Source organism: Primulina eburnea, chromosome 18 (genome assembly GCF_022965805.1).
Source record: "Primulina eburnea isolate SZY01 chromosome 18, ASM2296580v1, whole genome shotgun sequence".
In the NCBI taxonomy this organism is placed as follows: Eukaryota; Viridiplantae; Streptophyta; class Magnoliopsida; order Lamiales; family Gesneriaceae; genus Primulina; species Primulina eburnea.
Window position 1 is genome coordinate 31,691,422 of NC_133118.1, and position 12,264 is coordinate 31,703,685.

The following is a 12,264-nucleotide window of genomic DNA, read 5'->3' on the forward strand; positions in this document are numbered from 1 at the left end:
CAACTCAAGCTTAGCACTTAGACAACGATTTTTTTATGGCAACATTTGGGATGTGAGATTATGTTGTTTTTTACATGGATTCGAATATGTACTTTTCAAAGAGAAGTTTATGTCACTTCATCAAATAAACCATCACTAATGTGTAAATCCATCACTAATTTTATTTGCGACGGTTTTTCACAACAACGGTAAAAAATCGTTGTTTTTGAGCGAATACGACGATTTGGTATGTCTTTTTTCTTGTAGTGTGCGGAGGTTTCTATGGACTCTTTTTACGGATTCAACTGTCACAACGAACAGGGAAAAGAGAGTTCTAACAATTTGTCACTATGTTTGTCGTTTTTCCATTTTCATTCAATTGCATGTCACATGCGCAACATCGAACATAAATACCACTTGGTTAAGATTCCCCGACGAAGTATTCTCTCCTATCCTTCTCGTATTCATGCATTCTTCGATTGATGCATTAGTCAAGGATATTCGATTGATATAAATATAATCGTGTTGTTATAATGCTCGTTAATCCATCAATATATATAGAATCGGACATTTATCAGTTTAGGGTCCGATTTTAGTAAGTGTCACTAGTCCAGATGCAGGCTCCAAAATTGTCTCGAGCCTAAAATCACGAATAAGACCGTTGGAACGGGACCAGGAGGATGTCCTGAAGTAGCTCCTTCGACGGTCAAGTAAGAGACTGAGGATATAAATGGAGAAAAGCTAAGGGTGCTGCTGAAAAACAATATAGTGAATGAATCAACCGAACACTCAAACATGATATTTGTATGAGAATAATTGGGCCCTTGATGGGTCTGTCTTCCATTCGAACTAGGGATGGGTCAAGGGTAGTGAGCTCATCCATGAGATATCAAGTTTAAACCGTATAACCGTCCTCTTAGTAAATCTACAAAACTTGGAACTTTTCATAGTCGAAAAAATAGTAGGGTGATGTGCCAAACCATGGTCGTTAATTCTATAAACTTAGACGCATACGATAGTAAAATGTATAACATTGACTTTGATATGAATTATAAAACCAAATATTTAGTGATTGCCTAATAACTATAACTAGTAGTATTTGTGCAATTCGCTCAATTTACAAATTCATCCAAAATTTGTGTACATTGAATAAATATGTTTTCTAGTGTATAACACAAATATCCATTACTATGGATGTAATGTACTATTTTTATCTAGGCAAAAGCTTGTGTGAGACGGTATCACGGGTTTTATTTTGTGAAACTGATTTCTTGTTTGGGTCATCCATGAAAAAAATATTACTTTTATGTTAAGATTATTAATTTCTATTATGGATATCGTTATAGCTGACTCGTTTCACAGATAAAGATTCGTAAGAACGTCTGACAAAAAACCTACTTTTATGTATAAAAAACCAAAAGGGGTCCAATTTGATTATGCAGTTGTTGGGGCAACCAATTCACGAGTCCTTGTCAATTTGCTGGCGAGTAGGACCATCCCAAAGCTTGCTTCTCAACAGGGGCATCTCACATCCCGACAAGGGATACGAGGAAGCGATAAATATATATATATATATATTTTTTAAAATAATATCTTGGAAAAATTTAGGGGAATAAAAGAGAGATATAAAATTATTATTGGTAAAAATACATTTTTAGTCCTCATACTTTCTTAATAAAATACTTAATAAAATTTTGGCAAAGATAAAAGAAGCTAAATAATAGAACATCTACAATATAAATATTTATTAAATATATATACGAATAGAAATTATTTTAATTATTAACATAAAGAAAACTTAGATCAACAGATCAAAATTAATTAAAATTTGTAGTAAAAAAACTTACACGATAAATCATTTTTGAATAAAAATTTATTGAGTAGGTCTCTTGTGAGACGGTCTCACGAATCTTTATCTGTGAGACATGTCAACCATACTCATATTCACAATAAAAAGTAATATTCTCATCACAAAAAGTAATACTTTTCATGGATGGTCTAAATAAGAGATCTGTTTCACAAAATCCGATCAGTTAGACCGTCTCACACATGTTTTTGCCAAATTTATAAACCATGGATTATAAATTTTATAAAAAAAATTCATGATTATAAAATTTGTTAGTTCACGTACTAACTTTTAGATTTTTTTTTATAAATATTATTTTGATTTTGCTTAAATATTAATGTAAGAATATTATTATTATTATATGAAGATAAGACTACTAGAACTCTCAAACTTATTAAAATCACGATGCTAGCATTTGATTATTTTTAAATGAGTAGGTCTTATGTGAGATCGTCTCACGGATCTCAATCTGTGAGACGGGTCAATTCTACCCATATTCACCATAAAAAGTAATACCCTTAGCATAAAAAGTAATACTTTTTCATGGATTATCCAAATAGAGACCCGTCTCACAAAATATGACCCGTGAGACCGTCTCACACAAGTTTTTGTCTTTTTAAATTAAGTAATCAAAATTATTTTTAAAATAAAAAAAAAATGATGATTTTTTTATTATTTTTATATGAAAATTGAAAGAAAATAAAAAATAGAGCTCGGGATTAATTTTGGTCATTAGAATTTAATGAATATCATAAATTAGTCCCCCACCAATATATTTAACTTGAAATAATTTTGTTGCAATGAGTTTTTACGTGAAAGCCGAGACCATAAAATTACACACATTTCAAGTCAACATTGTGTGTGGGGCCGTTCCATGAATAGCCAAAGCCTGTGATGGGCTTCGACGGAAAGCCCATTTTGAAGCATACACTTTAAAATCCACTTGAAAACCATCTTTTTAATATCTCAAATTATATATAATTTGTGTCGTATATGGGTCGTATACGAAAATGGAGGAATTATCTTGAATATTTTAAATCGTGATTTAAATATACTAAATATCTACTCAATAACATTCCTCAAAGAAGCATGACAAAGATTGAACTACTCTTTAGCATCTTCAAGATACCGATATTGACCTATGAATTCTTGAAGATGATAACGTACTCGAAAAAGAGCCAAGAATTGACGTCGATTTGGATATACATCATCGACAATATTTACCCACTAAATCATATTTGTAGAGTTAATTAACTAATGAATAATATACATAATTTTTGAAAACTGCAAAAATATAAATAGTCAGTAACATGCAAACAATATGCCAAATGAAAAAAAATAAACAAGATAATTATTTTTGGATGAAAATAAATAATAAGTATGTTAAGATATTTGTAACTAGGGTAATTTCATAAAATTTTAATATAATTAATTTATTATAGTTATTTTTATATATGTGTGTTGATAAACTTATAAAATTATATATCAACACACACATATATTATCATTCAAGTTAATAAAAATTATGTATAATAATTTTGAATTATAATCAAAATTAAGATATTGAATAAATAAAATTATAAAAAAAATAATCAAACATCAAATGTCATATAATAATTAATAAAAAAAATTACATTTTACTTATAAAAATTAATTATTATTTTTAATTTATAGGTAAAAAATAATTATAATTTTTTTATTATGTAGTGTAATAATTTTTTAAATTTTTAATAAATATAATTCTAAATTTTATGAGGTTTTGAAATTGGAATTTCAAAAATAAAATGAACGATGTTAATATTTTTGATTTTAAACTGTCATTAACGATAAATTTTTCTTTTTAAAATTAAAAGTAAGAAAAAAAAATAGATGAAAAAATAATGAAAATTTTAGTCTTTGTATTGAGTATGTGAGTTTGAGAGATGTATAAATTAAATGTACATCCAAATCTTTTGGTTGAATCAAAATTTTTTTTTTGACATTTATTGTTGCACCTTATGTTATAATTTTTGTACTTAATAGAATTTCACCGAGTCATTAAAACTTTATTGATATTTAGAATGCCTATAAACTTTTCTAAAGTTTTTAAAAGTTAAGTTTGAATACCATATGACTTTTTAAAATTCTGCAAAAGTTTATATTAAATACCACCAACTTTTATAGAGTATATAACAGTCTAATTTGAATACCTCTAAACTTTTATCCTCCATAAAAGTCATTAAAAATCTGAAAACCTATTACCTCTCTAAGAACAAGCATAACTAATTTTAACAATGGCAACATTTATCCAACACTTTTTAACGATTGGTTTCCTACCTGCTCCTACTAAAATTCAACCAATCTTGCGCCTCTAAATTATTCTTCATTTATATAGAATGGAAGTAGTGAGTGAATAGGGAAAATCACGAATCCTCTCTGTTCTTGAAATAGATTATGCAAAATTACATCAATATCACAAAGTATAATAAGAATCAAAGATGATTAACAAGTATATTTAACATTGATTTTTTTATATAAAAAATAAGTACTGAATCCAAATTCGTCCATATTATTAAATTGATATGATTTTCTTATATATTAGACATATGAAAAGGGTGAGACAAGTGATATGAGAAGTCAGAAGAAATCAAGAGTAGGTACTGGTCAGTATCCAGAATATATATTTCTACTACTTGGTTCAAAATTATCCAGAGATAAAACATAAATCATATAACAAGATTTTCAAAAAAACTCGCGTTTTGAAAACACACATATATAACTGGTCGTTTTAACAAGAACATATCTAAACTATTTTACTAAGTTTGAGACACTTAGAGTAACTAACTTTGGTGTCATGGTCTGTTTTAATAATTACATATATTAATAAAATGTTAAAATTTTAATGTAAGTTATATGTCGTTCAGCGAATAGAGTCATTGTTTCTTGATGTTTAGATTATATGTTCATTCTCACATAGGTCTTCTTTTATTTTTCAATTTATTTTTTAATTTGTATATCAAAATTATAGTGTAGTCTCTCACTATTTCTTATAATTATATTTTGTATAAAATATTCGAGACATCTTACACAAAAAGAATGAATAAATCTAAAAGAAAGTTCCTAAAAATTCTCACATGATATAAATAAAACTATCCTAGGAGAAAAGAAAACTAGATACCGATAAGCTAAATTTTAGCATATATTTCTTTGAAGATAAAAACTTGTGTGAGACGATTACGCGGGTCGTATTTTGTGATACAAGTCTATTATTTGAGTCATTAATGAAAAAATATTGATTTTTATGTCAAAAATATTGCTTTTTATTGTGAATATCGGTACGATTAACCCGTCTTGCAGATAAAAAGACATAATCTTATTTGAATTGACATTAAAAAATCCCCCACCATTGATTAATTGGATAATGTAGTCAATTTGATCAATGATTTGCAATTACATGAATGAAATCATGACAAAGACAAGGCCGATATTTTAAGACACAAGTAAACTTCAAAAATCCACAAAAACAAATCATTAGTCCAAAAAAGACAGCCGCCGAAATTATTTATTTATTTTATTTTTTATTTATTTCGGGAGCACATCCATTTTGCGACAACACGACAAATACCCGATCATCGAAAATTATCCACTTCAATTTTTATTTAAATTTATTTCTGACGTGTGAGCATCGGGCATCTGCGTCTTACACGTGTTCCATGAGTAAATCACGGCCGTCCGATGGTGACAGCCGAAAGAAGCTTCAAGATGTAGGGCCAAACTTTTTATCCACTATTCTCCGTCCACCGAAAAGACGAAATTACCCCCCATAACTAATAAACAATTATTAATTAATTAATTGATTTAGTTTTTTTTATATATAAATAATAACCAATTGTATACTTGAGATTAAATGACTCGAGTTTATTAAAAATGGATCTAAAGTATTATTGATACTAAATAAACTTAAAAGATAATGAATTATATAAAATATAATCTCAAAAATTTAATAAATTGGTTTTTGTTCGTCCTGCTTTCATAATTTCCTAGTCTTATTTTGTGAGTTTTGTCGACAGAAGGTATGTCAGCTAACGAGTTTCGATAAACATTAAAATAAGAGTAGATTTCATGTGAGACCGTCTCACGGATCTTAATCCGTGAGACGGGTCAACCCTACCCATATTCACAATAAAAAGTAATACTCTTAGCATAATAAGTAATACTTTTTCATGGATTACCCAAATAAGAGATCCGTCTCACAAATATAACCCGTGAGACCGTCTCACACAAATTTTTGTCTTAAAATAAAATTTGATAGAATGATTAAATTAGATTTGAATGAAGTTGAAAAAAAATAAAAAATACATTTGTATACATCGGTGAACTAAGGGGTGAAAATTTTAATTTGGAATATATCAAAATTAAATAGTTTTGATACGTAGTGTGTCTATTATTAAAGCAGTCTCATAGATCCTAACCTGTGAGACGGGTCAACCCTATCGATATTAACAATAAAAAGTAATACTCTTAGCATAAAAAATAATAATTTTTCATAGATGACCCAAATAAGAGATCCGTATCACAAATACGACCCGTGAAACTGTATCACATAATTTTTTATCATATTATTAAGATGACACTGATCTACGAGATATAATGAATTATATTAAAATTGTACTTTATATTGATAAATGATTATATATCTCAACGATGAGCACGATAGAAGTTGGGGGATTATATTCCTAAATTTTTTCTTAAGATGTTAGATTTTTTTTTTGTCATTTGTTTTAAAATAATCAGATGGTCCGAACTCTGAAGCTTTGATTCCCAAATTCGTAATTTCGAAACAAAAGAGAAAGTAAAAAATGGAAAAAATTACCCACCTGTAAGAAATCGTTACGGAAAGTCGACACGTGTGAATTGCGGACGTAATTTATTCAACCATTTTCAACTTCAAATCGAATACGCATCCATTGTTCGTTTCGTCTTCTTCGAGTCATAGCTCAACAATTCTCCAAACTCGCCGAGTCGACGCGGGGATCCAGTGTTCCTCTCCTTTTCCTGCTCACCGGGTTCCACTGTTGTTCGATCCGAGCAGTAAAAATCCGGTGGAGTACCAGTTCATCGGCTTGTTAATGGTTCAGTTGATGAAAAACGGTAAATCGGAATCTCACAGCGAAAGGATGCCTCCGGTGAAGATGGAAGTGGAAGATCCTTTGGAAGAAGAGCATGGACCGCTTCAGAAGCGCGCCAAAGTAATTTTGTGTGATTTATATATTTTCTTCGTTTTTGTGCTTGCAGGTGTGTTTTGAAAATTTGTATTTTTTTTTATAGAAAATTTACTTGTTTCTGTGGGAATCACCAGCATAAATCTTCTGAAGGAGTGTTGGTTATATTGATTTATTGGTCAATTTTGATTTTTTTGTTTAACCTGTTGTGTTGCTTTATATTTTTAGTCGTTGAGGTGTTCGTTTAGGTTTTTTTTTATTACTAATATTGATGCAAGCTATTATTAATTTTTGAACTGGTTATGTAATTCATTGGTGATGAACTTGGGTTGGTCGATATTCTATATGATGTGTTGATTGGTGAATGATTTACTCGAAAGTTCCCGACTTGCTAAATTCGCGAGCGAAGAATTTATATACTGTACTCCTTATGTGGTGTGCGTATGCAATTAATTGTGATTCTTTGATTATTGTAAAATTAGTGGTATTTGGGATTTTACTTAATTTCCTTGGAACCCCCCCATCTATAAGCTGATCTTTGTGGATTTCAAAATAATAATGTTGATATTTGGCTATTACGTTATTCATATGATATGTGCTTTCACTACTTTAACAGAGTCGAGCAATGGGAGGTTTCGAAGTTCCAGCATCACAATACAACCCACTTGCTGAGCCTAGTCCATTGGGTTTACGCCTGCGGAAAAGCCCTTCACTCTTGGAGTTGATCCAGATGAAACTATCCCAAGCAAATAAGGCGAAAGTTGGAAGTCATGGACATGGTAAAAAAGAACCAAAAGGTGGTGCTGCATCTGGCGATAAGCTGAAAGCTTCAAATTTTCCTGCTTTAATTCTTCAGATTGGAACCTGGGAGGTACGTTTCTGTGTGTGGAAGAAAATATGTGGGGCTTTAAAATGAAATTTTGGTTGAAATCATGGAAACATTTCCTGCCTCTGCAGTATAAATCTAGATACGAAGGAGACTTGGTGGCAAAATGTTATTTTGCAAAGCATAAGCTGGTGTGGGAAGTTCTTGATGGTGGTCTTAAAAATAAAATTGAATTTCAGTGGTCCGATATCATGGCTCTGAAGGCAAATTACCCAGATGATGGTCCTGGAACTTTTGATGTTGTGGTATAAACCTTTGTTATCATTTTACTGGTTTTATAAGTATCTGGATGTTTAATTGCTTCTCCAATTACTGACACATTACCATGATATTTTCCCTCCTGTTGTTCCTGATGCAGCTGGCGCGACAACCTCTTTTCTTCAGGGAGACTAATCCTCAACCAAGGAAGCACACCCTCTGGCAGGCGACTGCAGATTTTACTGGGGGACAAGCAAGTATACACAGGTGAAATGAAATTTCATAACGTGCTTTGATATCCTTCTACGGCATGTCCTGGGATGCTGTAGCATTGTTATCAAATAATGTTTATAATCATGTGACATTCTAATTTCTCGTTGCAGGCGACATCATGTGGAGTGCCCACAGGGTTTGTTGGGAAAACATTTTGAAAAACTCATTCAATGTGATCCCCGTTTGAACATTCTCAGTCAGCAAGGCGAGATAACATCGGGTTCACCTTATTTTGAACCCAGGCACACTATGTTTGATGATCAGAATGAAAACAGTGAAATTGACTTGAATAAAGTGGGAAGCCCTTCCTTTTTCACCTTACATAATACCAATTCATCGTCAGGGGTTCAATCTTCTTCCTCTAAGAATGATCAAGATGCTCTTAGCAGAAATTCTGAATCGTATCCTCGTGAAACACCATCACCTAGTTCAGGTAAAATTGTCGCGAATTTTGAAGGTTTTGCTGAAATCTGGCTGAAGTTGCCGTTTCTTAGTAGTCACAACTTTGACTTTATCTATGTTTTAAGTATTTGGTCCTGCGCTGCTTCTGTTTGGATTTGTTATTTCAAGGCGGTAATATTTTAATGCTTAGTTTTGTTCCGTGTGTTTCTTTCTTTAGCAGAGTCAACCACATGAGCAATCTGCAGATTAAATTTGATCGAGGATCTTTCATTTTTTTATGGTATCGAAATGTCTTCCTTCGTGATAACTGATAACCAATATTTGCCTGCCGTATCTGCTATAGTGTTGAACTCCAAAACAATAGTTTGATGATATCCCGGTGGCATATCCCGGAAATGTCTTTTTTACCATTTTCACCAGGTCTGCTCATAAGCTTAGATCCCAATAGATCCAGTGAAAAGCCGAGGAATCTGCCGGTCTCTATATTATACAGAGGCAATAGATTATCCAATACCATAGTTCCCAGCTTATTGTTCAACGCTTATTATAATTCTTTAGTTATGCCAATCAATCATTACTCTTTTCATTTTAGTTTGGACAGTTGCGTTTTAGATCTATATGTTTTCTGGTCTTTCAGCCCCAAAATCTTAAAATTGCCGCACGAGTGATTTGTAACCAGCTCCAAGTTATTCGTAGAACAAGATTATCAAAATCTTCTTCCTCGAAATGCTTTCGGTTATTATTGTTTTTGTCTGGCTGCAATTTACTTTTTGGTTTCCTTTAGGTTGGTAAGTTACTATTGATTTAATTAATCACTCATTTTTATGTACTAACTAATTGAGGTACCATTTAATTATTGTAATGGTTGATATTTAACTTTTATCCGTAGTTTTCCTCTGGAATTTCAAGTAGTCATTTTCTGTACTGACCCTATGATCACAACAAATGCACTCAGTTAAGGACGCCATGGCTTCTGAAGATTTCAAACATGGTGGAATGGAGCAATTCAAAGCACTCAGCAACTGGGATCAGATCAGGGCACCCGGGCTCCATTCTTCCATGTCCATGAGTGACTTGGTGAGCCATCTTGAGAGCAGGATATCAGAGCACGGAACATCCAGCAATCCAGTTCTCTCGAGTGAGGATTGGCACAGTCTTGAAATATTGGACGATATAAACCGGTGCCTTTTTAGCGACCTCCAAAACATGCCAGACTCTGATGAGAAGCTGCTGATGTCCCGGGTGAATTCTCTTTGCTGCCTCCTGCAGAAAGATTCTGCAGCAGTTTCAAACTCCGAATCCAAAAACGACATTAATCCCAACTTCTCTTTCGAGCAAAAGAGAACTGACGAATACTACTCTGTTGGTGCATCCACTAGTGAATGCAGATCTGGTGTCCTTCATGACGAGTATAACGAAACATCCGGGTACAATCAGGCACCGGCTATGTCCAGGAAAGACTCGGTCGGAGAGTTACTGCTCAATCTCCCTAGGATAGCTTCTCTACCACAGTTCTTGTTCAATATCTCTGAAGATCTGGAGAGCCAAGCTAGATAACACGCCGCTTCGTCTTGTATATAAACATTTAGCGATAGTGTCGGGGATTCAGAAATTCAGATTGATGAAGAATCCTGTAAACTCTCATCTATGTGCTGGCTTTGAATCTCTGTTTGTATGTGTTATGTATTCTATTACATAATCAACGAGGTGCTGAAACATGTTTGTTTTGTATGCTTATATAGTCAGTCTTATCTTCGTTTTTAAGGTTGGGCAGAGTATTCCGCTGAAGGGTTGCGAGCCATGATTAACAGCGTATTGTGATTTGTCTGAAATTCGAGATTTCGAAATAAAGAGTTGAATTGTTAGCAAACTGGTCGGAGCAACGTGTAATATTAACAATTAGTCATACCACGAAACCTACTCTTGTCTTAGTTTGAGAAAATCTTTATATAGGAAAAACAATGATTAGTACGTAAATGATAAAGAAAATGATTGTGGTAGGATTGTAATATATGGTGTATAATAATATTATATTTGGTAAGATTTTTAAGTGTAGGATAAATTTGAATTTTTTGATGAAAAGACAAAATTGCCCTTTCTTTTAGCGGCCGGTCGGAAACGGCTGACGGGGCGGCGGCCGGTGGTCGGCCGGCGGCGGTCGGTGGCGGGGAGTGGTGGTGAGTTTGAATATAAGAGAAGGGTAAAATTGGAAAAATAGGAGGTATTATGAGTTGGATAAATAATCCTAGGGAGTGAGGAGGTATTATTTTAACCCACCTAATATAACCTAATCATTCATATGAGGGATTGACTTGGTTAAATAATCATGTGTACCAAACAAGGGATAAGGTGGGTTAAAAAAAATAAACCCACCATATCCCTCAAACCAAACACTACCTTAATATAAAAATAATCATTTTTCCAAGAATTCTGAAATTAATTTTATTTTGTAATCTTAAAATGCATTATGTAGGTAATTATATGTTGTCGGTAATAATTGTTCTGGTTGAGTAGAGCAATCGAAATATTGTGTTTGAGTTTCTATACGATTTTAATATTTGAGTTTTTTGATAAAATGGTAAGTGTTCGATCCTATAATGGGAAGGTCATAAATTTCGTTCTCAATAATTGCAAGAACTGTAATCATTGAAAGAAAGATTGTTGAGTGTAATAATTATCCCTAAACAATTGAAACGTCGTGGTTTAGTGTCTGAATCATAATTGTAAGAAAATATGAGTTTCATGGATTCTAAAAAAAACCATGACCATATTTATTTATATATTAGGCTTAACTTTAATATTTAGTGTAAGATTTATAACTTAACAATAAAGGCTATAAATTAAATCCTAATATAATTGACTGAATAAATTATGATATTATATCTATCTTTTTGGAACAAAAATTATATTATCTTCGTTACAATATTTATTTATGTATATTCTCCACAGTGAAATGTGAATCTTCTATTTTTTTTTAAAATGCGAGCTAGCATATGTAATTTCAAACGGGCACAATTAAGTTCACACGTGAATTTAATAATCCATGTTTTAAAATATTAATAATGCATGTCTTTTATACTAGTACCAAATATATATTCATGATTATCACACGAGTTCGAGTCTAAGCTCGGTATCATACTATGAGCTCGATTTAAATTTTGTAGAGTCTGATCTCGAAAAAAACTCGATTGAGCATTAAATTTCAAGTTCGAGCTCGACCAGTAAAAATATCAACTTACTAGAGTTCGTGATCTAAAAGATTGAAAATGCTTGTAGCATAATTTTAAGATTTAAATTTTGTATTTATATGTAAATTCTATATAACAGTAAAAAAAAAAAAAAATAGTTACTCATACTATCTTGGAAGCTACTCAAGTCAAACAATTAAAACTCAAACACAACTTGAGTTCGGTTAAATAAAGCTCGAGTCGAGTTTTCATCTAGCCACTCACGAACAACTTGACTCGCTTGTTACCTTA

General features: G+C 32.0%; 1 protein-coding gene across 1 annotated transcript; it reads left to right on the forward strand.

Moving 5' to 3' along the window:
* The first annotated feature begins 6,755 nt into the window (after positions 1 to 6,755).
* Positions 6,756 to 10,521, forward strand: LOC140819442 (uncharacterized). Its single transcript, XM_073179534.1, has 6 exons — positions 6,756 to 7,053; positions 7,643 to 7,897; positions 7,984 to 8,157; positions 8,271 to 8,377; positions 8,494 to 8,816; positions 9,741 to 10,521. Exons 1-6 carry the CDS (start codon positions 6,934 to 6,936, stop codon positions 10,340 to 10,342), a joined length of 1,581 nt encoding a protein of 526 aa, XP_073035635.1. The 5' UTR covers positions 6,756 to 6,933; the 3' UTR covers positions 10,343 to 10,521.
* The last annotated feature ends 1,743 nt before the right edge of the window (positions 10,522 to 12,264 follow it).

What these genes read in the sequence shown, in the direction of transcription:
- LOC140819442 (XM_073179534.1), top strand. Translation starts at nt 6,934, where the DNA reads ATGGTTCAGTTGATGAAAAACGGTAAATCGGAATCTCACAGCGAAAGG. An exon ending in CGCTTCAGAAGCGCGCCAAA is followed by an intron (nt 7,054 to 7,642) that starts GTAATTTTGTGT and finishes CTACTTTAACAG; the next exon opens with AGTCGAGCAATGGGAGGTTT. An exon ending in TTCAGATTGGAACCTGGGAG is followed by an intron (nt 7,898 to 7,983) that starts GTACGTTTCTGT and finishes CTGCCTCTGCAG; the next exon opens with TATAAATCTAGATACGAAGG.